This window comes from Peromyscus californicus, unplaced genomic scaffold, assembly GCF_007827085.1.
Source record: "Peromyscus californicus insignis strain IS unplaced genomic scaffold, ASM782708v3 Scaffold_13__1_contigs__length_99412109, whole genome shotgun sequence".
Classification (NCBI taxonomy): domain Eukaryota; kingdom Metazoa; phylum Chordata; class Mammalia; order Rodentia; family Cricetidae; genus Peromyscus; species Peromyscus californicus.
In genome coordinates, this window is record NW_026294424.1 from 2,851,308 (window position 1) to 2,879,092 (window position 27,785).

The 27,785-nt window shown below is 51.6% G+C and overlaps 1 protein-coding gene across 24 annotated transcripts in view; it reads right to left on the reverse strand.

Moving 5' to 3' along the window:
• Positions 1–8,600: 8,600 nt before the first annotated feature.
• Ablim2 (actin binding LIM protein family member 2) overlaps positions 8,601–27,785 on the reverse strand; it is a 129,601-nt gene continuing 110,416 nt past the window's right edge. For 12 of the 24 annotated variants that reach the window (XM_052736120.1, XM_052736115.1, XM_052736109.1 and 9 more), the window contains 4 exons: positions 21,596–21,650; positions 20,133–20,193; positions 19,914–19,994; positions 8,601–9,748 (listed from right to left, as the gene is read on the reverse strand). In XM_052736120.1, the coding sequence (XP_052592080.1) occupies positions 9,635–9,748; positions 19,914–19,994; positions 20,133–20,193; positions 21,596–21,650 (311 nt within the window). In that variant the 3' untranslated portion in view covers positions 8,601–9,634. Of the gene's footprint in view, positions 9,749–19,903; positions 19,995–20,071; positions 20,194–20,253; positions 20,997–21,595; positions 21,651–23,117; positions 27,737–27,785 lie in introns of those variants that run through there. The other 12 variants (XM_052736121.1, XM_052736108.1, XR_008217641.1 and 9 more) reach the window with 12 other exon arrangements.

Below are 27,785 nucleotides of genomic sequence, written 5' to 3' on the forward strand. Positions count from 1 at the left end.
TCTGCGCAGGCGCGCTAGGCCCCGCCCACTGCCCGAGCCCCGCCCCTCTGGGCCTCTAAACCCCGCCCTCTAGCCAATAAAGAAGGAGCTACGCAGAGTGGGCGGGGCCTGAAGGAACAAAGAGAGGTTGGGCGGGGCCGCGAGTCACGGCCAGCGTCCAGGACCCTTCGCTGACCTGGTTTTGCCGCTGGGCTCAGCGCCCATGTGGACTCGGCTCAGCTGCGTTCAGTGCTCATCCCAAACCTAGAATTCTGGTTTCTAAAGCTGAGAGCCAGAGACAGAACTGCTTGACAGAAAGGAAAACTGAGGCTCAGGGAGCAAGATCTCCTGTCATTGGTATTACGATCCTCATAGCTTTGTCATCTTCTGATCACTCAGCAAACATTTTGAAGGGTGTCGATATCGTTAAGAGTGGAAAGAAAGCGAACTTGGGTCCTCCCTTTAGGAGCTGTGCCAAGCAGGTCCGTTTCTTTGCCATGCTTCAAGAGCCCAGCGTTAATCTCGTCCCTTCCCTTCAGAGCTTTGGGTTTTGCAATCCCTTGCCAGGCATGACCCCTCTCCACTTACCATCCCCATTTACCCATGTCTTTAAAACTCGCGTAAGCCTTAAAGGATTCTTCTGGAAGGTATCCCTAAAACATCGTGGGTTTCCCTCTACCTCACAAACTCCAGGATTTCCCCTCTGCCTCTGACACACAGCAGGGCTACCAGGGCTGGAACCAGCATCCTTCCCTTGGTAGGATACACTGATCAGGAGCCCCTTCCACATACATGGTCACTGCAGGATCCAATCCAGCCAGCAGTGACCTCCACCAGACACCAGTTGGACTGCACAAAAAATCAAAACCGCTTACTGCCAAAACAGCTTCCCCTATTTGGTGAGCTGCCTCTTCAGGAGTCCAGGTAGAGCCTCAGTCCTCCTGTCCGACTCCACCAATCAACAGGTGATCTGCTTACCAGGCCCTGGGGCCTCTAAGTACAGTCCCTTCTGAGAGAAGAAAAGCTATCCTCGGGATGGGTTTGATTGGTGTGGTAGGTGCTAATTGACAATTTGACGACCTGTGAAGGGTTTATTTCATCTCTGGGCATACCTGTACCAAGATTTGGTTGAGGTGGGAAGACCGACACTAAATGTGGGTAGCACCACTCACTGGGCTCGGGTCCTGGAGAGAACTGTCTGAGCTCAGGTATTCATTAGCCTCTGCTTCCTGATGGTGGGTATGATGTGACCAGATGCCTCAGGCTCCTGCCTCTGTGACTTCCCCACAGCGACGGGCTGAACCCTCCAGCTGTGGACCCAAACAAGCCTATCTTCCCTAGATTGCTTTTGTCTGGATATTTTGTCACAATACTAGAAAAATAACTGTGACACTTGGGGACAGCCTCCTGCTATAAGGGCCTGGGCTGGGACAGAGCAGCAAAGTGCTGAATTGTTAGGCTCAAGAATGGGGGCAGCTATGCTTGGGAACAACGGGGTGGCGGGGTGGGGGATAAAGGGAGTTGAGGGAGGGGAAGAGAGGGCAGGGTGGCCGTGAGACAGGAAAGGTGACTGTTATGGCCTGGAACATTTTAAGAGTGGGAATGTCTACAGCCAGTCAACCCAGTCTGTGTTAGCCTATCATCCTGTCATCAAGAGGTGTTCTGTCCTCCAGTGGCTTCAGGCCTGCTTTGTGTGAGCTGACAGGAGTCTAGGGAGGGTGGGGGTGGGGGTGCTGGTTCAGGCTGGAGTCAAGAAAGGGTTGGCTATGAAGGAGTCCTCCAGAACATCGCGCACTACTTTGTCTGAAGTTCAAGCAATGTAACCCAAGTTTCAGAATGACTCTTTCTAAGAGGACAGATGGGGTTGACATCTGCACAGGTTTCTGGCCAGCTCACTCCACAGCAATACAATGCAGATGTGGACCGTGCCCCAGGCTCCAAACCTAAGTGCAGATATTTCCTTCTAGATGGGTCCCAGTTCATGCAAAATGCCTTTGCTCATTTCTGTTTGAGCCCTCTGCACTGACTCTGGTCTGTGCTGTACTGAGGGTGGAGGGCATTAATTAATCTCTGTCCTTCATGCTCAGGCTTCCTCCTTCACAACCCGAGCCAGGGACAAGAAGGCCTCTGAGGCCCCGCCCATGCCTGTGCCTTGGCTTCCCTGAGGACCATGATGATCTCAGTTAAATTCTCCATCCTTCCTCTGTTAAGCTCTTCATCCTTCCAAACACACATTTGGCCAAAGTTGACCTGGCATTAGTGGTGAGCTATGCTGCTTGACCAGCACACCAACACTTGTGCTAACAGTTTGCTTTTGGCTGTTCCCCACCACCCACCTCTAACGATGGCCACACCACATGCTGTGTTGCTGACTTTGACTTGTGGAAGGTAGAGAAGAGGAGAATGCCAGGAACTGAGGGCAGGGCTTAGAGATCCCAAGTCCCAGCTTGAGTCCCATGACGCCCCTAAGCTGCAACAGCTCACCAGCCAACTGCCTCAGCCTCTTATATGCTGACCAACACAGCTTCTTTTTCTTTCTTTCTTTCTTTTTTTTTTTTTGAAACAGGTTCCCCTGTGTACCTCAAACTGGCTTTGAACTCTGCATTTATCAGGGATAATCTTGAACTCCCAATCCTTCTGCCTTAGCCTCCCAAGAGCCAGGATTAGAGGCGACAGAGGTGTGACCCACCATGCCCAGCTTAGTTTCTTGAAGACAGCATTGTCAGTTCAGATTCCAATGCCATGTGAATATTGCCTTTCTCTAATTACATTTCATAAGACACAACCCCAAATCCAACAGGACTCCTGAGAATGCTAGCAAAACCATGACGTCATGCTTCGCTGCTCCCAGGAACAATGCAGCAAATGACTGTTTGTCTAATTCAAGCAATATGTGTGTGCTGTGTTCATTTATACAACTCCACTTCCATTTTTCAGAGTTTAATGATCCCCCCAGGGGCTAGAGAGATGGCTCAGTGGTTGAGAATGTTCTAACAGAGGATCAGAGTTCAGCGCTCAGTTGCAGTAACTTACAAATACCTGTAACTCCAGCTCTGTGGTTCTCAACCTTCCTAATGCTACAACCCTTTAATACAGTTTCTCATGTTGTGGTGACTGACCCTCAACCATAAAATTGTTTTTGTTGGTACTTCATTACTGTAATTTTGCTACTGTTATGGATCTTAATGTAAATATCTGATACCCAGGATTTCCAATATGTGATCCCTGAAGGGGTCAAGACCCACAGCTTGAGAACCACTACTCCAGCTCCAAGCGCTTCAGTGCCCTCTTCTGGACTCCATGAGCACTTGCACAGAAGCACACGTAAAAGCTTTCCTCATGGTACATAGCTAATACAACAGTCTATATAGTCATGGGATATATCTTACTTGTAATCTCAACACTGAGGAAGCAGAAGCAGGAGGATTCTAAGTGCACACTGGTCAGCTGACCTAGCCTAATCAGTGAGCCTCAGGATGATGAGAGACCTTGTCTCAACAACAGCAAAAACAAAGCAAGGATGCAGAGAGGTGGTGGAGTGCTTAAGAACATTGGCTGCTCGCTCTTGCAGAGGACCCAGGTTTGGTTACCAGCACACCCACATAGCAGCTCATAACCATCTGCAGCCCCGGTGCCATGTGATCAATGCCTCTTCCGACCTACACAGGCACCAGGCACCAGGCATGCAGATGCTGCACAGACATACATGCAGGCAAAATACAGACACAAAAGTAAGTAAATCTAAAAAAACAAAACAAAAAAAACAAGTAATGACATCCAAAGTTGACCTCTGGCCTCCACACATTCACAGCCACACCCACACTCGCACGTGTGTGCATACCATACACATAACATACTCGTTTTGAGGGGCATTAGTAGGTGTTCAGCTCAGGAAAGAAAACAGGTGACCTCTGTCATTCCTGAAGCCCGGTTCAGTCATGGGTGCCCAGGGACACACGAACCTCCCCACTCTTTTGGTCAGAGGTGCCCTTGTGCACAGGCTTCCCAGCTGGGACTGCATCAGGCAGCCCCCACTCAGCCCTTGAACAAAACAGGAGAGCAGATCTCCTCGCCCCAGAATTGTGTCTGCTTTGGGAGGAGAAGCCTAGCTTCTGGAAGGATCCACAACTGATGTAATTTGCCTGAAGCTGAGTGAGCGTGATCTGTGGTCTTCCTCACCTCTGAAGAGGCAGCCAGGGAGCCTGAAAGGTCAGTAGAGCTGGGAGCAGACCTGATCCAGAACAGCTCTCAGAAGTCAGAACACAGGGATGAGAGGACTGCCTGCAGGGCTTGGAGTAAAGGTAGGGTCAGCAGCTTTGGATGGAGGCAGAGAAGGATGAGGCTGAGCTCAAGACCAGGGGGCTATCCACCCAACAGAGGCATGACTGTAAGAAGCCTCAGAGATGATTGTGTCCTTTGGGACTGGAGTCATCTCAGGTTTTAAAAAATCGCATAACAAAGCAGGCTCAGGACCCCATGGCAGGGCTCCCTGGAAGAAATGTCATTCGACACCCAGAACATAGACACCACCCTTGTTAGGTATGTCTACATGTCCCTACAACTGTAGTCCAGAATCCAGCCTCACTCAAGTCACCTACTGGTAGGAAGTGAGGACACCTTCTCATGCATCTTGAAAGAGGTGGCCTTGCAGGACATGTCCAGCCCCTCCTACTACCTGCTACCCAGGCAAATGAAGTTCTTCTCTAGCAGGTGATATAAAGATCCAGGAGCCATAGCCAGCCTAAGGGTGACCCACAGGACAGGCTCTGCTCAGGAGGGGACAGGCATCTCTTCAACATACTCAGCTAGGTACCCCTAGGTGTGTGTGTGGTGCCTTTCTCAGGTCCCTATGAGGACCCCATTTCCCCTGAGAGGAAATGAGGAGGAGGCAAGCCACATGGCATGACAGGCTAGGCCAGGTCACGTCCTGGTCCTGGAGACACAGCCTTAGGTGAACTAACAAACAGGTTCACCGAGTTCTACCCAGGTGGGACTTGGGTCCCGCTTTGAGGTGAGGATGGGTGGTATGTCCTGGTCACAGTCTGTCACTGAGGGAGTCAGAGCAGGAGCAAGCAGAAACTTGGAGGCAGGAACTGAAGCACAGACCATGGAGGAAGGTGCTTACTGGTTTGCTCCCCATGGCTTGTTCAGTTAAATTGTTTATGTACGCCAGGACCACCTATCCAGGGGTGGCACCACCCCCAGTGGGCTGGGCCCTCCTGTGTCAATCAATCATCAAGAAAATGCCCCATAGGCTTGCCTAGAAGTCAACTGTATGGAGGCATTTTCTCAGTTGAGGTTCCCTCTTCCCAGAATGACTCTACCTTGTGTCAGGTTGACAAAAAAACTCACCAGCACAGGGTGGGTGCAATGGGAACCCTGGCAGGCATTGTCCGTGGTTCATCCTCCACCTCAGTGTTCCCTTTCCCTGCTGGCTCAACAGCAGCAGGCTCTGTGAGGAGCACAGGCACCAAACACTGGGATTGCCCCGGCTTGTGCTCTGGCTCTCCTGGCTTCTCCAGTTCTGCATCCTCGCCTACTCCACTCCTGTTCTCATGACCACCCTCTCTCCGCCATGGCCTCAGCGACTCGGGACTGCTGCCTAGACAGCCAATCTCTGTCCCTCAGAGGACCAGCTGTGCAAATACTTCCTGCTAAACAGAAAGGGCAGGAGCCCTGGCCCAAGTAAGGGCAGTAGAACTATGAATCCTCTGCCCACGTGTGGCTACTCAGCTTCATGCTGATTGTCATTTAAAATTGAGCCACGATGGTCATATTTCATATTGATAGGTGGCAGGGCAGATAGCACGGCTCTAGAACACTCCCATCACCACACAGGAGAATGGGGACCATGCTGGTCTAGCAGCACCATTCCTTGTGACAGTTTGGAGTGGGCACAGGATGTGGCTGGGTGCCAACCTAGTCATAAAACACCCTAGAACAGTTATTATGTGTGTCAGGCTAGTGATGTGCAAGTCTGCCCCTGCGGGCTTAGAGCTGGATGGAGGGATGCAGTCAGTGAACTGATGAAGTGCCTCCAGGGGGTGTAGGAGCTCCAAAAGGTACTTGCTCTGCAAAAATGAGGCCCTGGGAGGGCCTGTGCTTCATCCCAGCACTCATTTTAAAAAAAACAAACAAAAAGAATGGCAGTAAGCTGTAATCCTAGCACCGGAGAGGAAGAGACAGAAGGATTCCCCAGTGCTCACTAGCCAGCCACGGTAGCCTAAGCGGTGAGCCCCAGTCCTGGTGAGAGAGCCTGTCTTAAAAAATAAGGTGGAGAACTCAGGCTTGGTGCTGCACACCTGGTCAGGAGCCCATGTTTGGGGAGGTCTTAGGCCCTGTGAGAACCAGCTACTGTTGCTTTGTGAAATGTGCATGGTGTCAAGCTGCCTTCTAAATAGTTGTGTTTATACATAGATTAGTGTTGCTCTCAGCCTGCGTCAGAGGAGTTCCTCTTTGGAGTGGGCTACCATTAACACAGACTCTACTGGGTGAAGTACTAAGAATAAGTGACTGCTGAGGGCTCAGCCATAAATGGGACGTCGATGTGACCTCCTCTAAGGCTCTGGGAACATTGTGGAGGAGAGAGCAGGAAGAAAGTAGTTGCCATAGGATGGTGAGGAGTGCTAAGAAATGCTGTATTCAGGACATGTCATGGCTACTGCACCCATAGGCTCGTGGCTAGGTAAGGTTTACAGAAATCTGAGTCCATCAACATTCTAGCATGGATGGGGAGGTGTTCTTAATGCTTCACACACACTCCCAGTAGCTCGAGGCAGTTAATGGCTGCTGCAGGGTGTGTGTGTGTGTGTGTGTGTGTGTGTGTGTGTGTGTGTGTGTGTGTGTGAAACTGAAGAATAACAAATACAATTTTTAAAGATAATAAGGTAGAGAGCAACCAAGGAAGACATCCAATGTCATCCTCTGGTCTCCACAATCAAACGTGCCTGTACATTCACACACACACACACACACACACACACACACACACACACACACACACGAGACTGCGGGACACATAGCAGGGTATGAGGAAGGTACTTGAGGATTCTGGGGCAGGCTGGAGACTTTGAGTCAGCAAAGAGCCATGTGGGAGCCATTTCTGAGAGAACCTGGGAAGGAAGAGCAGGGCTCTCCTGGGAGGGAAACCAGAGTGCAAGGCAAGGCCATGCTACCCAGAGAGTGCAGGACAAGCAGACTGTGTTGTGACATTCAGCTGCCCAGCAGGGGCAGGAACGACCAGGGACACTGAGGCTGGAGCCATGGCTCAAGGCTGCTAGACGTTTGGCACTACTGGATTGCTGTTGAAGAGTTTTGCTCTTGGCTGTGGGGTGACAATAGAGCTCTTGGAAAGAGTAGTGAGTGGTGACCCCAATTTCTAAGACAGAAAAGCTTGTCCCTGCACCCGGGGTTCCTTATCACACTGCCACCATACTGTCCTTGGCTTGTCCAGCGACAGCAGTGCCCGGGGGAAGACACAGACAATACTTGGAAGGTGGAACTGCCAGGACTCACTATGGGAACAAACAGAATGCATGGGCTTCTTGCCTGAGAATCGGTAGACAGCGATGTTCACCAGAATGGACAGTTATTGGTATAAGATTAGAGAGTGTGACACGTTTACCCCAGGATGCCACTGGTCTTCCCCTGAAGAGCCCTCCTGGCCTTTTCTTTCCTTCCAGCCTTTTCCCCAGCCCCGTGCTCAGCCGTTTCCAGACACCAAAGCTCTCAGAATATATGAGGCCTTTCGCAGCCTCGGCATCCTGCGGCACTGTTCCATCTGCCTGGGGTGCCTTTCCCTGTTTTGCTGATGAGACCTTCCATTTTTCAAGGCTGAGCCTGGGCACCTTCTCTAAAAAGCATGCCCTGACATCAGGGGACACATTGGGGGGCCCTTTTGGACCTTTACCCCAGAGCAGCCATCAGCCCCCTCATCCTGCCTAGGGTAGGCAGATACCATCTGTTAGCGAACCAAGCCAGGGCTCCAGCCCTCATGGCCACCTCTGGATGGGGCAGGAGTCCCTCCCAGGTGGCCTGTCCTGCTCCATGAACACACCCCCTGCCCGTGCCTCTGAAACCAAGCATGCTTGAACACATTTTGTCCTTTTACAAGCTATAGTGTATCACCATTTATTTTCCCAGGTGTTCCAGGAATCAAATATGACATGACACCTCGTGAGTGAGGAGGTGGGGGTTTCCAGTTGCGCAGGTCCAGACTGCTAAGTGGCAGGATGCAGATTCAGTACCAAAAGTTCCCCTCCATGGCCTAGCCAGGTTGGTGAGAACTCCAGCACAAAACAAGACTCAACATGTACTGGGATGTGAGAAAGTGAGGAGGACAGCCCAGAGGAGGGGACAGCTAGAGTCACCCGGGGCTACAGTGCCCACACATCCTGTGGCAGGCATGCTCTTTTGTATCTGTCACCAGGGCCTCAGTTAGCTCCCACTTCCAGACACCCAGGTTGGGAGAGGCGCCACCTCTACTCAGCTCTCCCACAGCACTCGGTGCTGGTGCCGGTGTCGGGGCTGCATGTGGCAGCATGGACCCTGCGCATGCGTGTTTTGTGTCGTGGGGGCTACAGTGAGTGTCTTTAGGAAGAAGATTGCTCAGGTTCCTGTGAGACTGGGCCACAGTGGGGAAACCTTTATTCCAGGGCTTTGGCCATCAGGGGGCGCTCTTCCCTTTGAGACTTAGGAAAATGACGGTGAGGAAAAAGGAGACGATACACTTCACATGTATTTACAAACGGCACTACTGAGCGAGTCTGTCTTCGAGGCGGTCTGTGTGACACATACAAAGGGCAGGGACGAAGGGCAACAGATGGGCTCCTGTCTCTGAGGATTGCTGAGGACTGGAAGCACAGAGGCCCGCACGGTGGGGGTGTAAGGCGGAGGCGCTCCCCTTCTGAGGGACCGGAAAACTAAACTCTGCATATATGTCTTCTTATGTGTAAGGAAGCGATACTTTTTAATAAAATAAAAACTTCTGTGTAACTTGAAAGATATCATTTAGGCAACTAAGGGGGTGATTTGGAAGGGCACAGTACACAGAGCACTAGTGTGTGGGGGGCGGGGCACCCTGTCAGGTCAACATTCATTCCCCAGAAAAGATCCTTCACAATAACTGCAAAAATCACAGTCCCGCTGCCTCTCAGCCATGGGTCTGGCTCCCCTGCCTCAGCCTGCCTACCTACTGCTCATGCTCTGAGGAGCCTCACACACACCCCTGCTGTGTCAGGGTCTGCCACTGACAAACCTTTCACCCACTTCCCAGACGCGTCTGTGCCCAACTGCCCAGCACAGGTGTGGGCACACCAGGGGCACTGGGGAGGTGCTGGGCTGCCTGAATGCTCTGGCCCATCTCCTAGGATAGCTGGCCGCAGCACGGCCCTGATGCCAAGTTGTGGCGGGAAGGAGTGGGTCAAGCTGGCACCTGGCCCTAAACTACGGAGCGGGAGCATCCTTGCTACACAAGGGACCATGCCTGCTGGACGCTCCTCAGGGGGCCTGGCCGCGCCCCGCCTCCCACGGGCACCCCGCCTGCCCCGCTGACACAGAGAAGCAGGGCAAGGTGCAGGAGGAGATTTTTCGGGGAGGCCAGTGGGGTCCCTCAGCTCTACCCCCCAACAGGCTCCTGGAAAGAGGCTGGCAGCTATCAGAACAGCAGGGCTTTCTTCTTGAGATCATTCCTCTTCCACAGGGCCAGGCGGTCAAACTCCTCGATGCTCATCCCAAACACTTCCTGGAACTCCTCAGGTGACAGGTGTCTCTTCAGGCAAGGGAAAACGGGGACAGTCAGTGGCATTTGAAACAGGACCTGAGGAAGTTGCTTGTGCTCTGAGAAACACTGGCTCCTCACCTGGAACCCCAATGTAATTGCATCGCAGAGACCAGGCCCCTTTGCCTGCATTTTACGTCTGTCCCTTGGGTCTAATACCTGCTTAATTCCGTACGTAGACTGGGTATCCTTGAGTGGTTAAGCCTATCTCTGTCCCTTGAGGATAGCCAGTGAAAAGATAAGAGCTGAGGCTTTTCAGTCAGTGTTTACCGTGTCCCATTCCAGACGGAAAAGGAGCCTGAATGTCTCCAGTCCTTGTTCTCAACCTGCAGTTACCTTGGATTCCAGGAATAACAGAGACTCACAGACACATCCCCCATGATGAAATCCCACTCTCCCCCCAACCCCAACATTGCCTCACAGGAACCTTCTTGTCCCTCAAGCGATAAGGACTGCTGACCGCCTGGCAGAACCAGAAGTGACACAGTGACCAACCAGGCCCCTGCTGGACCAGGACTGAGTAACTCTGCACCCCTCTCATCCTGCCCCAGACCTATCTCTCTACAGCTAAAGAGCATGTCAGTGCCTGGGATGGCTGGAACGCTTGCTTTCCACCTTCCCAAGGCAGCTGCAAATTGACCTTTGTCTCACTCCACTGAACAGCCCTGCTAGGGCCAGTGGCCAAACCTGATCTACCATGACTTCAGGCTCTGGAGCTTTTGCTCTAGAAATCTGCTTACAGCTTTGCAGCAACACGTCTGCCAGGCCAGCTCTGTGTCTCTCTGCTGAAGTAGGGCCGCCACTGAGGATGAGCGACCTTGTTGGCCTGTCCAGGGCCTGTTTGCAGTGAAAGAAACAAGCCTAGAGGACAGAGTTTTGGTAGGGACACACAGGGACTGGCAGGGAGCTACCACAGCACCCTTGGCTCCTGCTGACAAAACCTCCCCGTGGCCAAGTTCAATGACTATGCCCTAAGACAGGATCCTGGCCTGCTTGGAGCCTTCAGTAGAATCCTTTAGGCTGCCTCGTTTACCACCTTCTCTAACTGTGACAGTGACTGCTCAGATGGTATAATGTGTTCTATTCCCATCTCCCTGCTGAGAAAGCCAAGGGGTAGTGTGCTGGGGGATGTCTTTCTGTGTGCTGTGAATGTATGTTGTTCCCACTGGTTAATAAATAAGCTGATTTGGCCTATGGCAAGGCAGCTTAGAGACAGGCAGGAAATCTGAGAGAGACAGGAAAGAGAAAGACGGAGTCTGGAGAGAAGGTGGGAGCTGCTGCCAGGAGAAGAAGCAAGATGTAAAAGTCCTGGTAAACCACGAAGCCACGTGATAATGCATAGATTAATAGAAATGGGTTAAGATATAAGAGCTATATAGTTAGCAAGAAGCCTGACCCATAGCCCATACAGTTTGTAAATAATATAAGTCTCTGTGTGTTTACTTGGGTTCAAGCTGCTAAGGGGCCATGGGTGAGAAGCTGGGCGGGACTCAAGAAACTTCTGGCTATAGTAGTGTGCTGGCTAGTCTTACGTCAACTTGACACGAACTAAAGTCATCAGAGAGGAGGGAACCTCAATTAAGAAAATGCCTCCAGAAGATCAGGCTGTAGGCAAACCTGTAGGACATTTTCTTAATTAGTGATTGTGGGTGGTGCCTTCCCTGTGCTGGTGGTCCTGGGTTCTACAAGAAAGCAGAGTTCTACATGAGCAAGCCATGTTGAGCAAGCCAGTAAGCAGCACCCCTCCATGGCCTCTGTAGCTCCTGCCCCCAGGTTCCTGCCCTGCTTGAGTCCCTGTCCTGACTTCCTTTGATGATGAACAGCGCAGGTAGGAGGATCAGGAGTTTAATGTCATCCTCTAGTTCAAGACCAGAATGGCTTGAGACCCTGTTTCACCACCCACATGCCCTTCTAAGAAAATAGAGGAAAAGAAAAGACACCACTTCTTGTTCCTTGAGGCACACTCAAGTGACCTCGGGTACTCTCCCAGGCCCCTCCCTTCCCCTCACCAGGACGACAGGAGGGAAGCTGGAGAGAGGATGAGGTAACAGGAAGACAAGCGGGCATAGGCTTGGCTAGGACAACCTCCTGCCAATCTCCTTCCCAAGCAGGGACTCTTGACTGCTGTGCGGGAAGGAGGTGAGCAGATGCTCAACAAGGTGATAGAGTGAGGGATAACAGCTCTCCTGCCCGAAGCAGACACCAGAAACAGGGACTCCCACAGGTCCCCAAGTGCCCGCCTCCACTGCATTCTTCCCAAGGACCAAACGCAGAAACCAGTCAACTTTTGGACAATAGGAAAACAAGATGCATTGCAGCAGCATCCAACCCAGAATGACATGAAACTCTAGGCCTCAAAAACATCAGGCCAAGTGCAAAGAGCCAATCGTACCACATACTGCGTAACTCCACTGAATGTAATGTCCAGAGCAGGCCTTAAAGGGACAGAAGTGGATTGCCGGGGTGGGGCAGGAGGGGGTGGGTACTGTGACTGATGAAGGGGATGGGGTTTCCTTTCTGGGTGATGAAAATGTTCTGGACCCAGATGCTCATGATGGTTGTGAAACTGGGAAAGTGCAGAGGCATGAGTTGCACACTGCAAAATGGTAAAAACAGTGAATTTTGCCACAATTAAAAAAAATTATTGAGTACAGTTTCCACAACTTTAAAGCAAAGACACTAAACTAAGGGTCATTGTAATAATCAAGGTAGAAAAATGGATGAGAGTTAGGTGTGGGGGCACACACAGGCAATCTCAGCATTTGGTACACTGAGGCAGAAGGATCAGGAGTTTGAGGTCAGCCTTGGCCACATAGCAAGTTCAAGGCCAGCGTGGGCTATAAGAGATCTTGTCTCAGAACAGACTAGAGAATGTAGTAATGTCTGAAAAGCATAAATACAAATCTTGTCACTGAATCTGTGTTGAGAGCTCTGAGTCTTAGAGCCCCAGCAGTAGATGATCTGGGAGAGGGATCTAGAGTCACACAGCCGTGCTCGCAGAATCCAGCCACCTCCCCTAGGTGGAGGCCCCAGCCTGTGGACTGTCTTATGCTTACAAACAGGAAAAGCATCTTGGGCTAGAAAGGAACCATCTGAATGGTGAGATCAGGGTGACTCAATATGCTGAGAAGTCCACTCCTAGACCACCAAGATTTAGAAGAAACTGTGTTGTCTCACCATAGCCCTTTGAGGCCTTCTCCCACACTTCCAACTTACTGTAGGATGCTCTCAGAGAGGCCAAGGGCACCATAGAGGAAAGGGTGCCTGGTAGGGTGGGATGAGACCAGTTTAACAGGACCACCTGAGATGGAAGTGTTGGGAAGGTGACTTGAGGTATGGTCCCCAGTTTTGTTGGTTGTTGTTTGAGACAAGGCCCCACTATGCAATCCGGGCAGGCCTTGAGCTTATTGTGTAGGCTGACTTCAAACTCCTGTCATATTCTCTGTGATGCTCCCTGCACAGCCCAGGAGAGCTGGTTGCAAGTGTGACCATGGAAGGGGCACACACGTGATGGCTGGTATTGTGAAGGTGCATTTCCTGGAGTGGTAGGGGTGTCAGGACAGCTGGCAGGGAAAGACCTGAGGCCAGTGGCCCTAGCCCCATCACATCCCCACTCCTGATGGATTGGCTCATCATGGACGGGGATGAAGCAGGCTTACTCTCCCTTTGGTTCTTACAGCCTTCAACCCCTTGGCTGAGGCCCACCCACATTTTCTAGGGTAATCATTTTCTCATAGACAGTAATTGATAACCATGCCTACAAAACACCTTTGCAGTAGCCTATAACCAGTATTTGACCAGATCCCCAGCCCTGGGGCTTGGAAGAATTGGTATATCCAATGCAGATATCAAGAAAGGCTGGTGGGGTGCTGGAGGGGCTCCTGTCTGCAGCTGACACTATGTGACCATGTTAATGTGTCACTCAATGATTGGTGGCTCCTGGGTGGGGGCTCTGAGCTCTTCCTGGGGCCACCAGGGCCTGCTGACTGGGAAGAGGCTGCTGCAGAGGGCCTAGGGTTTCCCTGCTGGTCCTGTCCTCACACTCCCTGAGGCTGGGCGTGTGTTTGCTGGTGCAGTAAGCCCAGGGTGACTGCACCTGGGGAGTGAGGACCCCAAGGTTCAAGTGTCCTTTCCCTGCTCAAACTTGTCCATCCAGTATGATGAGGACAGAGCACCCTGGACCCTGCTGACCAAGGGTGACCATGAGGGGTTCAGAGCCCCTCCCCCCAGGCCCTTCATGATTCAGGTGGAGAAGAAGTACTTGAGTGCTGTGTGGCAGGACAGATAGACCTGGGGAGGGGTCTGGTGAATGCCAGCTACCAGGAAGCTCACTGTGGAGCTGCAGTGGGCAGAGGCAGGGGGCAGAAGGGGTGCCAGGGGACAACAGTCACACACGTGTTCCCTGAGGAAGGAAGGGAGAAAACCATGAGCAGAGACCTGCTGCCCTTCTGGAGCTGAGGGTCATCCAGGTTAGCTGGACTTTGGTGCATGGGACTCGGTGTAACCTTGGGGCCCTCTTGGGTACTACGACCCAGGCAGCCTCACCTCTGGAAGAAGTGACATTTGATTCAGGGCCTATAGAATTTGGAGATGTTCCTGGTGACTCAGAGAGAACAGTGATGAAGGTCCTAGGACTTCCCACCATGCAACGGTGTCCCCCAGGAGTGAGACTGGCCCGCTCCCTGGAAAGGCGCCATGCCGGTCTCTCTTCCTGTAGCTATGGAAGAAGCTTGGAGCCCTTGGCGTTGGCAAGTGCCTATGAAGCCAGGGGCCAGGAAATAGCTGAGCTAAAACAGCTATGTGGGCCCCTGTAGTCAGCTACACCCCATAGTTCTTCCTGCTGGGGAGGGCACCTGGCTAGCCAGAGGCCCTTCCTACCAGGAGACACTAACAGATCCTCTGCCAGGCACTGGAACTCAACAGAACTTGGACAGCCAAGTCCTGAGCTCAGCCTCTTGAATCACCACATTTCAGAAGTACCAGCCCCAAGATTTGTGAAGCTCTCCTCTGAACATGTGCCTTGGCATGTGTTACCCACTTGCATATGCATGTTTGTATATGTCTGTGTATTTGTGTGCATGTGTATGAATGCAAAGGTCTGTGTATCAGTCTTCACAGGTGTGAAGAAATATAATGAGAAAAGCAATTTAAAGATAGGTTCATTTGGCAATTCATTTACATATTGTAATTGATCCATAAGTCGGCTAGCAGAGTGGCTGTGAGTGCCGAATCCCATCTCTGCCTCTTGGGAACCATGGCCCTGGAAGCTGTCTGGATGCCTTGTGGTGTTGTGAAAAAAGTGTTAAAATCAGCCATGTGCTTGGAATGGAGCCGACCACACAGAAGGGACAGCAGCACTATCTGCCATGCTTAGCCATGTTCATGCTGTCTATGTCTGCCACACAGGGCACTGCAAAAGCACTTTGTTCCCACAGCTGACTGAACTGCCCTGCATCCGTGTACATGGTAACACTACTTCTTCCTGTTTTCAGCAATCATCATTTTGGACCACATCCATGGCCCTTCTCCAGGGCAAGCTTGGCATCCGCAGGGCTATCACTCAGTTTGGAGGATAGTGTGCACACAGGTGGCCACCTGCTGCTTAATACTGTAGATGCTCAATTAAGTGTTTCTGAACCTCCATTTAAACGTTTGCAGTTGTCCAAAGGGCAGGTGCGACCCTTGTCACCTGACAGGTGAGAGATGAGGCCCAGAATGGTTAAGTTACTTGTCCACAGTCACACAGGTAGACATTACAGAGACTAGATTCACTAGCTCGCACTGACTCCAAGTGCTCAGCCCCTCCCATGACACCATTGGGGATGGTGGAAGACTATCTTGGAAGCAAAACAATGCCACCTTTGATGAACAGGGCAGGGCATGCAGGGAATGACTCAGATTAGAACATGTTATTCCATCTGGGGCCAGCAGAGATCCTGTCCCTTGGACTGGGAATTCTGGGCCCAGAAGGTCTTCAGAATTCAAGCATTCAGAACACACGGGTGGTTGGTTCTCTCTGGGAAGGAGGTCCTTGGTGTACTATGGCCAAAGACTGAGATTTAGATCTTCTAGGACAAAGAGCTCCACATCTGGGGATGGAGACCTGGTTTTTGCTCCATGTATAGATGTTGTGTGATGCATCTGATTCCCTGCACAGTCAAAGAGGACCTTCACAACCGGACCACAAGTCACTGACCTTCATCACACATGGTCCAGAACTGGGCACCTGTGTGGCACCTCAATGGCCATCACCATTGATCCCAGAACACCTTGCTCTTTTGGAAGACCACCACATCCCATCCCTCCCAGGCTGGCCACAGTTACGTCAGGAATGCCCTGTCCACAGCACACTCTTCATATTTAAGGTCTGCGACCTTGACTTTCCAAACACTGCCCGAATTCATCTACATCTCACCTGCAGTCATGCTACCCCTATCCAAGTTACCATCATGCTTCCTAGATGACTCACATTGCCCCTCAACTCTCCCTCTGTATTCATTGCCAGTCTAAACTCCACAATACAGCCATAGGACATGTTGTAAACTGCACGCCAAACCTTGTTACTATCACCAGGCTAACAGCCAAGCCGCTTAGCACAGCCCAGAGCCCCGTGAGGCCTGACCTAGCCTTCCCTCTACCTGCTCAGGTATAGTCTTGTAGGTCCACTTCCTCAAACAGCCCAGGTTCCCTTCTGTCCCTGGCCTTTGCACACATAGTTTTCTAACAAAACCCTCACACACTCAGGCACACACATACAAGTATGCTTACTACACCATTATCATCTACTCATTCGAAACAGAGAAGCCCAGGTTCATGACCTTCAGAGCATGAATGCTGGCATGTGGTTCTGCATACTCATTTGGATAATCAGCTGATGGACACCTCTCTATCAGGCTCGTGTCTGTTTCTGCTCAAAGACTTCCCTAGGGTCCCAGTCAGTACCCATGTCTATGAATGACTGGGACACTTGGCCGACAACTACGACACTGAGTTTCGATGATAAGGGTCAGCAGTCAGGGAACAAATCTTGCAGAGCTACAGAGGACACCATCTGCTGCCCACCACATCCACAGCCTCTTCCTGCACATGGCTAACTTCACTTCCCAGCCTGTCTTGCAGCAAGTGATGCCATATGACAATCTCAGCCAATGAGCTTGTGAGTGGCAATGCTGTCCTTAGGACCCTTCAGGAAGCTGGCCTTCCTGTGGCTGCTTGGCCAGGTGGGGGCAGAGTGACATGGACTGGCACAGAAAAGGTCTGTATCCAACCTCAGGGGGAAAGTAGGTGATGAGTTGAGTATACAGTGAATCTTCCTTACCCAAAAGACAGCTCCGTTACTGCCAAAGTGGTACAAGAGAGATTTGTGGAAGCTTGTCCACCCTGAAGAGATGGCACTGGGAACTCCCAGAAGGCTTTTCCACTTCCCATTCCTCTTTGTGGCTTTACAAGGTATAACTTGGTTTCACTATAAAACTAAAGCTCTCTCCCATGACACAAACACGGGGTGGGAGTGTGTGTGTGTGTGTGTGTGTGTGTGTGTGTGTGTGTGTGTGTGTGTTGTTGGGGAGGGTCTGCTCCTGCAAGAAAGCCCCACCACACTCCTTCCAGGACCACATCACTGTCCCCAAGCTGACAAGGAAGAAAGGACAGATGTGTCCCACTGTGGCAACTGTTCCAATTCCTGGGGCTGACTGAGCTGGAAGGGGAAGAAGAGCGGAGAGTCACACTCTTGGGTGTGTTCACCTGAATAAGAAAAGTTTAATCCCCTCCCGAGGCTACAGCTGGCTTCAGCAGGCATACTCACAAGCAAAGCAGAAGTCACTTGAGACACGCCCTAGCCCTAAAGGGAAGCAGGGAGCCCCAGCAGGCTCTCAGGGGGCTGCAAGAGCTGCTACTGATGTCATCTGAGCTCTGAGCATCATCTAAGGGTGAAGCATTTAGTCCAAGCACCCTCAGTAACCCACAAGGACACCCCTTTTAAAGAGCCAAGACACACAGGAAATAGGGACCCCTCTAGGCCTATCCTGACCCATGAGCTGCCAATGGCCAGCAGTACCCTCTTTATACAGTAGCAGTGCTCTTGGCCATGACCCCACCATCAACAAGCCCAGCTTCAGCCAGAGGCCAAGACGCCCCACTGTGAGCCACTGATACCAATGTCACAGTTGACACTCAGACAAGGACTCCTGAGCCCCAGTCTCCAACACCATAGGCAGAGCCCTGTCCCTTAGTGGGCTCCAGCCTCGCCCTACCCCAACAATCTCATACAGTCCCCTAGCCAGCCTAGCTGCTGGCCCTTCCCGTGAATGATACACACATCAAAATACACAAAAATGTTCCCGTGGCCTTTCCTTGTTTGCAATGAGCTTCAAGTATCCTGCTAACCAGGGCTTTGGCTCCCTGGATCCTTGGCTGGTATGATGGGTACCCACCATGCGGACTGGCTGCTCCAAGGGGCTACTTATTGGAGATCTCGCTGTGTTGTGCTATGCTGTACTGTCCCCTCCCCGACCGTCCTTGCAGTGGACACTTGCCACTCGCCTGTTGCCCAGCAGCCTCTTTCCATCTCAGATGGCAGCTCTCAGTTTCTTCCAGGAACGACCTGGGTCTCTCCAGCTCAGGTGACACCAGCAGCCCCCTTAACTCCAGATAAACTGGTTGCTCTGGTCATTATATGCACTGGGGAGAACTGGTTGGTTTAGGGGTCAAATGGGGTAATGACCACCCAGAGGCTCAGTGTGGGGTGTATGAAGACAGATAATAGAGAGGGTTCCCTCCACTGCCCCAGAGACCTTGAGCTCTGGGGGGAGATGAAAGAGTCTCACTGGAGTCAATGTAGAGGAAGAACAGTCACTGGGTATGGAAATACTGCTTAGTCCTTGATGCAGGCATACTGGAAGGGGCCCTTCAGTCATGTGACTCCATTGGTTTCTAGTGTAAGTCACTATGGGTCTAAGGGAGTCCCCCTCCCTGTGCATCAGCCCCAATCACCTGTCTCTTTTCTGCTGCCACTAATGTGCAGAGGGGCTACTGTTTACCAGGCCCCAGGGAAAGGGCTTCAAATGACCTCGGACTGCACAATGACTCTCTTAAGCAGCTCTGGGTTTTCATCCTAAGTAGAGACGAAGGCTCAAGGGCACATGACTGGCCAGCTGAGGAAAGCCAGTACTCTGCTACAATACCATCCCTGCCAGGGTCACATCCCATAAGCTCTGAACAGATGCTTTCTGTTCTGTTGCCCATGAAAGTCCTGATTGGCTCTGGACAAGCCTGAACATGTTCTCTGTAACACAGAGAGGACCTTGGCACTCTGTGCCCCAACACAGTCCCAGGTCCATCTGTGCCACATTAGAGGCCACCTCTTTGTGGATCTATCTACGGGGGTTTCTGCTCTGCCAACCTCCCAAAGCCCCAGCCCTGTTGGGCCTCCTTGGATATGTCTATTTCTCTTGATCCTGTTCCTGGTCACATACAAAGCCGCTGCCCCATGAGATGTTTGGATGGAGTCTAGTACTTGCGTGAGGCACAGGAAGGGAGGTAGCCTCTGCCCTCAGGAGCCTGGAGATGCCTTCACCCCAGCAAGAGGCATGGAAAGGCAGTACCTATATGTGAAGCTCAAGAGGGGGATCCCCCCTACTCCCCTACGGATGTTGATGACTGTGGGGTGGTTTTGAATGAACAGAGAAGCATGAATAGGGCATTTTAGCCTTGCCATAGAGTCTTAGCAGAGTCTGTCCTCCTGGGCACAGTGCACCATCTCACACTACTCTGCTGCAGCTGCATGGACCTTTCAGACACACACTCGTCTTCCGCGGATGAACTGCCTGCTCTAGATCAGCAGAGCAGCCCAGAAGTTCCTCCTTCAAGCTGGCCCATCTTTTCATAGCAGCACGTTGGATAGGACCACTGTGGGCTCCTTGATACACTGTGCTACCCGGCCTTCGCTACCCCAGCCAGAAGCCAGGGCCCTCTGCAAAGCCAGCAGAGTTGGGTCTGTGACCCTGTTTCTTTGCCTTTGGAGATCCCTGTGTCCTTGGTTCTGAGGCCTGTTCTGTCACCACAGTGGCGCCACCTCCTGGTGTGTATGTGCGTGGGAACCCTGTCTTGTGGCTGAGGCCTGTAGAGTCTCAATGCATACCTCCCTACCTTGCCTTACCTCCAGCCGCGTCCGGTCCACATCTTTGGGCAATTTCACACGGATTCGGTTTGTTACAATAAGGGAGTCATATGGGTATATCTGCAGGGAAGACATCACAGAGTTATCTCAGAGGCAAGGACCCCTGGGCTGACCAAAAGGCAAACCAGGATACATACTTGTGTGGACTGTGGACATGCACATTTCATAGAGAAAATGCAACAGAAAGGAACTTTTAACCTGGGCAGGCGCAGCGCAGTGGGAGAGGTCAGTTAGTGCAGGAGACCCCTTACCTTGTACTCTGTAAGAGAAGAGCAGAGACCACAGGGCTTGTTTAGGAATGAAAGAATCCATGCCCAGGATGGGTACAATCCTCTTCCTGGGCAACCCCCAACCCCCAATCAGCAGGTTCATGCTTGGTCTCTGAGCAGCCTTCATGGGCCTCCGGTCTTGGATTTCAAGGGAGGGACCAAGGGTCTCCCACAGAATACTGAGAACAGGAGGCATGGCCAGGAGGCTGGAGGCCACCCTGGAAGCTGGGTAGTGGCACTGTGCTCCTAGGCTAGGAAATGTCTTTCCTGGTGTTCTGGCTGCTCTGAGAAAGACACCCATCTCAGTTTACCCAGACGTGCAGTGGGTTCTCCAGAGAAAACTTTCCGAAGGGTGTTGTGGAGTCTGACACCTTTACCAGTACGTATCCTGTCACCCCAGTCTCCTACTGTCCCCCCCTTTTTAAAACAAGGTCTCACTGAGCCTAGGCTAGCTTTGAACTTACTATGTAGCTGAGGGTGACCTTGAACTCCCGATTCCCCTGCCTTCCCATCCCAAGTGCTGGGATTACAGTATGCACCATCATACATGTGCTGCTGGGGATAAAGCCCAGAGTTTTACGTATGCGAGGCAAGCACACTACCACCCAAGCCACACCCCAGCCCCCCTTCATCATGCTTTGCTTCCTACTGTAAACTGCCAAGCACTGTACACCCCTTTCGACAAGGTTTTCCTTTAGACTTCAGGTGTCATTGCATGGAAGCTAAAGCGGTGCAGATGGCAGGTGCTCCACACATACAGGAAGGGCCGCTGGAATCCTGGCCTCCGATCACTCTGGAGGGAAGATGCCTGCATGAGGCAGGCCCTTGATCTTCCCACTTGGGACTCTGAAGTGCCAGCTCTGAGGCTGGAGACTGGGACAACCACTTCAAGAGCAAGCTGTGACACCCTGGCGCTGCCATCTGTATGTGAACTGGTACACAAGAGCAGGGTTCCCCCAGCATTCCAGAGGGTAACAAGGAGGTGAGCATGGCTGTGCACGGCCCTGCTCAGAGCTGGGAAAGTAGCCATTAGTGGGGTACCTGCCACATGACCAGGTGGCCACTCACACGTATGCCAGCAGATACATAGTGAGTGAGAGTCGGAGACGGGGTTTGACCTACACTGTTCAGCTCGGCCCCTAGAAGCTGTTTGCTTGTGACTCTGTGCCCTATACCAAGAGATTCACAGCACCTAAAAAGCCATGACAGGCCCCTGCAGCACAGGATGGAAGAGCTGAGGGGTCAACAGGTATCCCCAGGAGACCCTCCTTCATCCATGGTGCAGAGCCTTCTGCCAGCAGGTCCCAGAGGGATGTCTCAGAATGAGACTGGTAGACATGTGCTAGTGATTCTGCCTAGCCAGAGACCCACAGGGGTCCCCACTGTGTGTACCTCGAGTGCCCCAACTGGCATCCGGGTCTGCTCCACAAGGGGCCACGTTGGCATTCTGGAAGAGAGAAAGAGAGAGAGGCCGGCAAGAGGCAGGTTGCATGGGGCAGGCAGTAGGGGGGCTGGGAGACAGCCCCCAATGCTTGCTGGGTCCTCAACAGCTGGAGGAGGAGGAGGGTGTTTGACAGGTTTAGGTGACAGCCAGATGGCAAAGCTGGACTTTGGAAGGTGAGTACCCAGGATACCTGCCCTGCGGGTATGCCTTTCATACCTGCCTCAGAGGTCTTTGAACCTTGCCTGTCTGATCAACTCTGCCCTACCTTTAAGAATGAGCTTTGATGCCTGGGTTCTGCTCTATAGCTGGCATGGCCTACAGGGCAGTTTAGCGTCTATTCCTGTATTCACACTGTGATGGGTGTAGCCTGTGGTATTTCTGCTCCTCCTTGGGAAAAGTGGCTACAGTCTGCTGTTCCCATGCTCTAAGTAGACCCGAGAGTCTTCCCCAGCCGCACTGTGCCTACAAGATGGCAGAGGCACTCACTGGCCTCTGCCTCCTGGGGGCTTTGCATCATCCCCACTCTATTGCCAGAGTCCCCAGTGCCTAACCTAGCGACACAGTCCAGAGTGCCAATGTCCATGCACCCCAAAGCCCCAAGACACAAGGGGCTTCTGCCTCCATAGGCACCCCCACAACTCCAGGGTCACCAGGATTCTGGTTTCCAGAAACCCCTGGTACCTTGGACAGAGTGGCCTTGCTCTGACATTAATACTCAAGAAGTGACATTTGGGAGGTGGGGGGCTGCCCCCTGACTAGGTCACTGCCCTCAACTCCCGTGGCTGTCATTAACAAACTGTCATGTCAGCACCATCGTGGTCATAGAAGTTCTTTCTCTCTCTTCTGTCCACTTGGGAAAACCTGTATGTACCAGTTACCTCTGTCTACAGGGCCCCACCACTGCAAAGTGTATTAAGCCCCCACAGGCCTGCGCCATCCCTGTCCTGTCTGACTCCTGCCCCGCCATACCTGCTGTCTGCACCAGAACTGTGGGGTGAGCTGAGGTCCCTGAAGAATGCCTGACAGTACCCCAGTCCCCAGCACAGTCCAGGGGTTGAAACAGGGTCAGGGCTGTTGGGCAGAGTTTCTGGAACTGGGCCCAGGGATTGTATTTCAGAGAGCACCGCAGGTAGAGGCGCCATGTGCTCCACCTACAGATACAGTTACAAGAAGAGCTGCTGCCGATGGGCCTTACAGCAGACAACAAGCCGGGGGGCAAGCAGGGAATGGGCTACGCACCCCAGAGAATGTGGAAGCAGAGAGACCCTGCACACCAAAATCCTTCACCTGAAAGAGAGAAACGGAGGCCCAGGGATATGCCACTACCTCCTTCCTGCCTCCAAGCTTAATCCAGCAGGCTGTGACCAGCTGCTGAGAGGGTGAGTATGGAAAGCGAAGGGTTGGAGGGGGCCTTTATTTAACATCTCTGATACTTGGCTTATCATGGACTTTTGGATATGGATTTGGATCTCTCTCTCTCTCTCTCTCTCTATTTTGTTTGTTTGTTTGTTGTGATGACTTGGCTGGTCTAGAACTAACTATGTAGACCAGGCTGGCCTCAAACTCATAGAACCCTGCCTGTTTCTTCCTCCCAGTGTGGACACTAAAGGTGTGCACCACCAAGTCCGTGGATTTGGATCTAACACCACTGCAGTCACATGCGATATACTTCAATGACTCCATCCTTGGGGTCAACCTTAGTTTGCCTCTCTGGGTCCTATGCCCTGCACCCTTAGCCAGGGGTCTGCATCAGCCGATAACTCTCCATGACCTTTCACCATTTCCCCCTAGAAGTTTTCAAAAACAGCACCTCAGGCACACCTGTCCATCAGAGAGCCTCTGGGCAAAGTGAAGCCAGTCTGCCTTGGCCCCACCTTTGTGCCCAGATTGACTGATGCTAAGGAGGAATGCTGCCACATAGTGTTTGGAATCTTGTATCACAAGCAGTCGATCACCCAGGCCAACACCTCCGAGCAGAACCAGCTTCCTCCAGCCTTCTAGGCCTGAGGAAAGAGAGGGAAGATGGGAAGTGGGCCATCCTCCAAATGGAGGAACAGGGCCTTGGTCTAAGCAGGACGAGTGGAGTCTATGCCCCCTGTAGCTCTACAGACCACTCTGTGCAACCAAATCTTGGGTTAACATGTACTTGTGGACCAGCAACAGAGAGCCAGCTCAAGACTGCACTGCCTGGCCCTACTCTGGCTAACTCCTTTGCAGTTCTCAATGAGGTGCCATGATTTTTAAAGCAGACATGTTATTCCTCTTCCTCATCTGGGCATTTACCAGCTCTACTGACACATTCTCCAATCTTGTTGCGCCCACAAAGTGGGAAGCACCCTCAGGCTTTACAGACCAGGCTCAGAGAGGTCAAGCAACCTTGCTGAATTCACACAGAAAGTGCACAGGACTGTAGGAGTTTGAGCCCATGTGCTTTGCTTCCCCAAGACTACACTGTGATTGCTGGTAGGAATGAGATCATGGCCGCCCACACAGGCAGCTGTGATTTTCCTGCTAAAGCCAATGTAGGAATAAGCTGCCTGACTCAGCAGAAGCTGGTGCAGAAGAGCGGATGGGGGCTTGCTTTTGAAGTCCTGACTTACGTGGAAATCATGCTACAGAGCTCAGGAAAAGATCTCACAGCCATACTTGCTCTCATAATCACTCAGATGTAAGAATCACACCCCCACCCTGGTTAGTTCTAGGAAAAGACTGCAAGTTACGTAACTTGCCTCAAGATGGCTGGGAGTTCAGGGCTGTCTAGTTCAAACACATGTTCTTTCCAGGATCACAGATGAAGATCCATAGTCACGGACATAAGATCCCCCACCCCCACCCCACACCATGCCTCTCTCAGAGACAGGCCTTACGGAACCCAGGTTAGCTTTGAACTCACTATGTAGCTGAGGGTGGATTTAAATTCCTGGTCCTCTTGTCTCTGCCTCCAGACATAAACACTTTAAAAATATAAATTTAAATATTTTGAGACAAAGTCTCACTATGTAGCCTAGGATATCCTGGAATTTTCTATACAGACCAAGCTGGCCTTGAACCCACTGAGATTTGCCTACCTCTGCCTCCCAAGTGCTGGGACTAAAGGTGTGCACCACCATGCTTGAGGGACATAAGCAATTTTAGAGATTTATGAACCCATGAAAACTGGATTCAAAAGGCATAAATTTTGCGTTTGTCTATAGGGTTAAGCTTGAGAGTGAATGATTGGGTAGTTTCAGGTGACTCTTGTTTACTAGATCTATGTTTTATTTTAAGACCATGTAAAGCACTGATAGAAGCTGTGTTGTTTGGTGCATTTAAGTTTCTGGGTTCTGTCACTGCTTCATAAAGCCTGGGACACTGGTACTCTGTGCATTACTGCTCCCTCTTCATATATTATCTGTTTGAAACTTAATTTCACTTTGCCACAGTATCACCACTCCCGCCTCCCATTTGTGATTTTAACATCTCTTTTCATTTCTAATTAAGAATATGTTTTCAGTGTATATCTTGTAATGACACACTATGATAATGTCATTTTTTAACCCAACCTGACAAGACTTTTTTTTTCTTTAATGTTGGAATTTAGTCTCTTCACAGGTAACATCAAGGATTTCTCCAAGTGGAATTTCTTCCAGGGAGCAGCCACAAGGACCTTCAGGTGGCCAGTGACCATTCTCTAACTGATGAGTCAGGTGGCACATGTCAAAAATTACTGCTCATTCACAGGAGGACCTGCAGCAGGTGGCTGCTAGTCTGCTGGGCTATGAGCATCTTCCTCCTGGGGCAGGTATGGGCATCAGGACAATCTCATGATCTTTGGAACATACAATGCTAGGGGTCACTAGGTCTTTGTGACAAAAATCCTCTTAGATGGAGACTCAGGAGGACTTCTGCACCTTCAGATGAGGGAAACTATAAAAGTCATGATCGTGGCTGCCTAGCCTTCACTATCAGGACACATGAGTGGGGCTTTGGCATCTTTTCTCACACACTGTCATTTGTTTGTGAGAGAACATTCTCTGGAGGTCTCCCTCTCTTTTGGATTTTGATCTCACTGAATCTGTGCTCTGACTTAGACACCCTGCCCCCTCAATCCTTTCTGGTAGCAAAGCACCTCGTGAATGATTCTGGGGCACTGCAGGTCACCACCAGCAGATGTTTGTGGGCAAGCACTACAGGAAATCCAGAGAGAAGGGCCAGACTTGAGCTCTTGAGCATGGCTGCCCACGTGACTAAATAGCCAGCCTTCTGCTGAGACAGGGGAGTACATACGGGTATTAGATGGAGTGAGAATGAGCAGGAGCATGGGCAGGAGACAAAGGATCTCAGGGCCAAGTGCAAAGTCAGAACTCTTGTGAGGATGGACTCCACCTTTGGGACCGCTCAGAGTTCAAGCCTAGAGCACTCAGGTCTGCCCACTCTCTCCTCCCGTGTTCACACAAGGCCTGCCCCTCGGTCCTGAAGAGAGTTAAGATAATGTTCACAATAGTTCTAGGGCCAAGATGGACCCACCAGAGTCCAGATGACCTATTCACAACTGGCCTAGGAGGAGCCGGTAGAGACCATGACCTCTGTAGACATGGACGTTCACCAATGCCACAGGCAAGCCAAGACTCCCAGGAGGTCAACTTCTCTGTGTTCTCATAGATGGCTGACTGGACACATGTGTTCACACAGATGGCTGCTAATCATACAGACAGTCCAGTGCCCCTACTTTCCTCTCACCCACCAAGGAAACCCCCAAGTTCTTACTTGAGTAGAGGGACATATTAGCTAGGTCAAGCTGGGTCACTGGCACCTGTGGGCCCCTTGCTTAGAGAGCAACTGTCCCAGGTAAAAAGAAAACCTTCTGGAAAGACAGACAGGGCTCCCATGGCCCCTAAAGCCCCGATTCTGAGTGGAGGGTTTTACATTTCATGTCAGGGGAGTCCTGTGTGGTTTCTAGACCCATGCTTTCCCTGTGGAAGACAAATTCCGTTGGAAAAAGGTCAAGGAAGCAGGCAACATGCAAGGTCTGTTCCAAAGCAGGAAGAGAGGTTAATGGGAGGGGAAGCCATGGTACTCTAGATTCTATCCATGCAGAGGCATCTGTGGGGGCGGGGGCACCCTGAAGCTGAGTCTTGGACAGAAACATAGTAAATTGGAGCCTGAGAAGATGGATGGCCAGTCCCAAAGGATGCCTGCAGCCTCTGAAGATGCCTTGAGAGTATTCCATAGCCTTTGAGAGGATATTTCAGATGGCTGGCCCTGAGTTCACATTTTGATAAGACCACTCCAACACCACACACACACACACACACACACACACACATACACACACACACACACACACACACTCCTGATTTTCTTGAGATGTGAATTGTCTTATTTTATACACAAACTTCCTGACACTAGGAAATGCTACCTGGGTAATGGAAGTTTCCTGGAGCTATGTGCTTAGATGAGGCCTGGGGGTTCTGAATCATGAAGACACTCTTGACTACAGATCTCCATTGAGAGCCAACATGGCTACAAGCTCCTCATGAAGGGCACTGGACCAGGGCACATGGCAGGCTCTCTTTGGGTTGGCAGGCTAAAGGCCTTCTGTACTTGTGTTCATGTGCCTTGAGATTGGGAAGCAGATAAGGACATATTCCTCGTGACCACATGGCAGTGACATGGGATGGGTATGGCTCCATGGGCACAGGAACATTCCAGAATTGGCTGGCTCTAGCCACAGGAAAGAAGGTGGGGCTGAAGAGCATCTCAAAGCAGCCCTAGTTACTCTGGGTGACCTACATCTTCCCTGCCTTACACACTGGGGACTCTGGTTTCTGGAGCCCAGCGGAGAGAAGCCAGAGTGTGGCCAGGTGTGGTCTGGTCACTCTTGACACAGAAAAGACTACAGTGGCAGCATCTGGGGCAGAGCATCAGGCAGAGGCAGGTGGGCAAGCAGGATTCCTGCCTTTTCTGTCACAAAGCTATGGGAACCAGTGCAGGTAAGCAGCAAGGGGTGGTTAGTGTCCCACAGGTAGGGAGAGTCCAAGTACCTACCCGGAGGTCCAGACCATCCTTCCTGGGTCCTGGGAGAGAGTCAGGTTTGGAATAAGGGAAGCCTGTAACAGACACAGCACAGCCTCGTCACGCACTCAGCCAGGCCAGGGG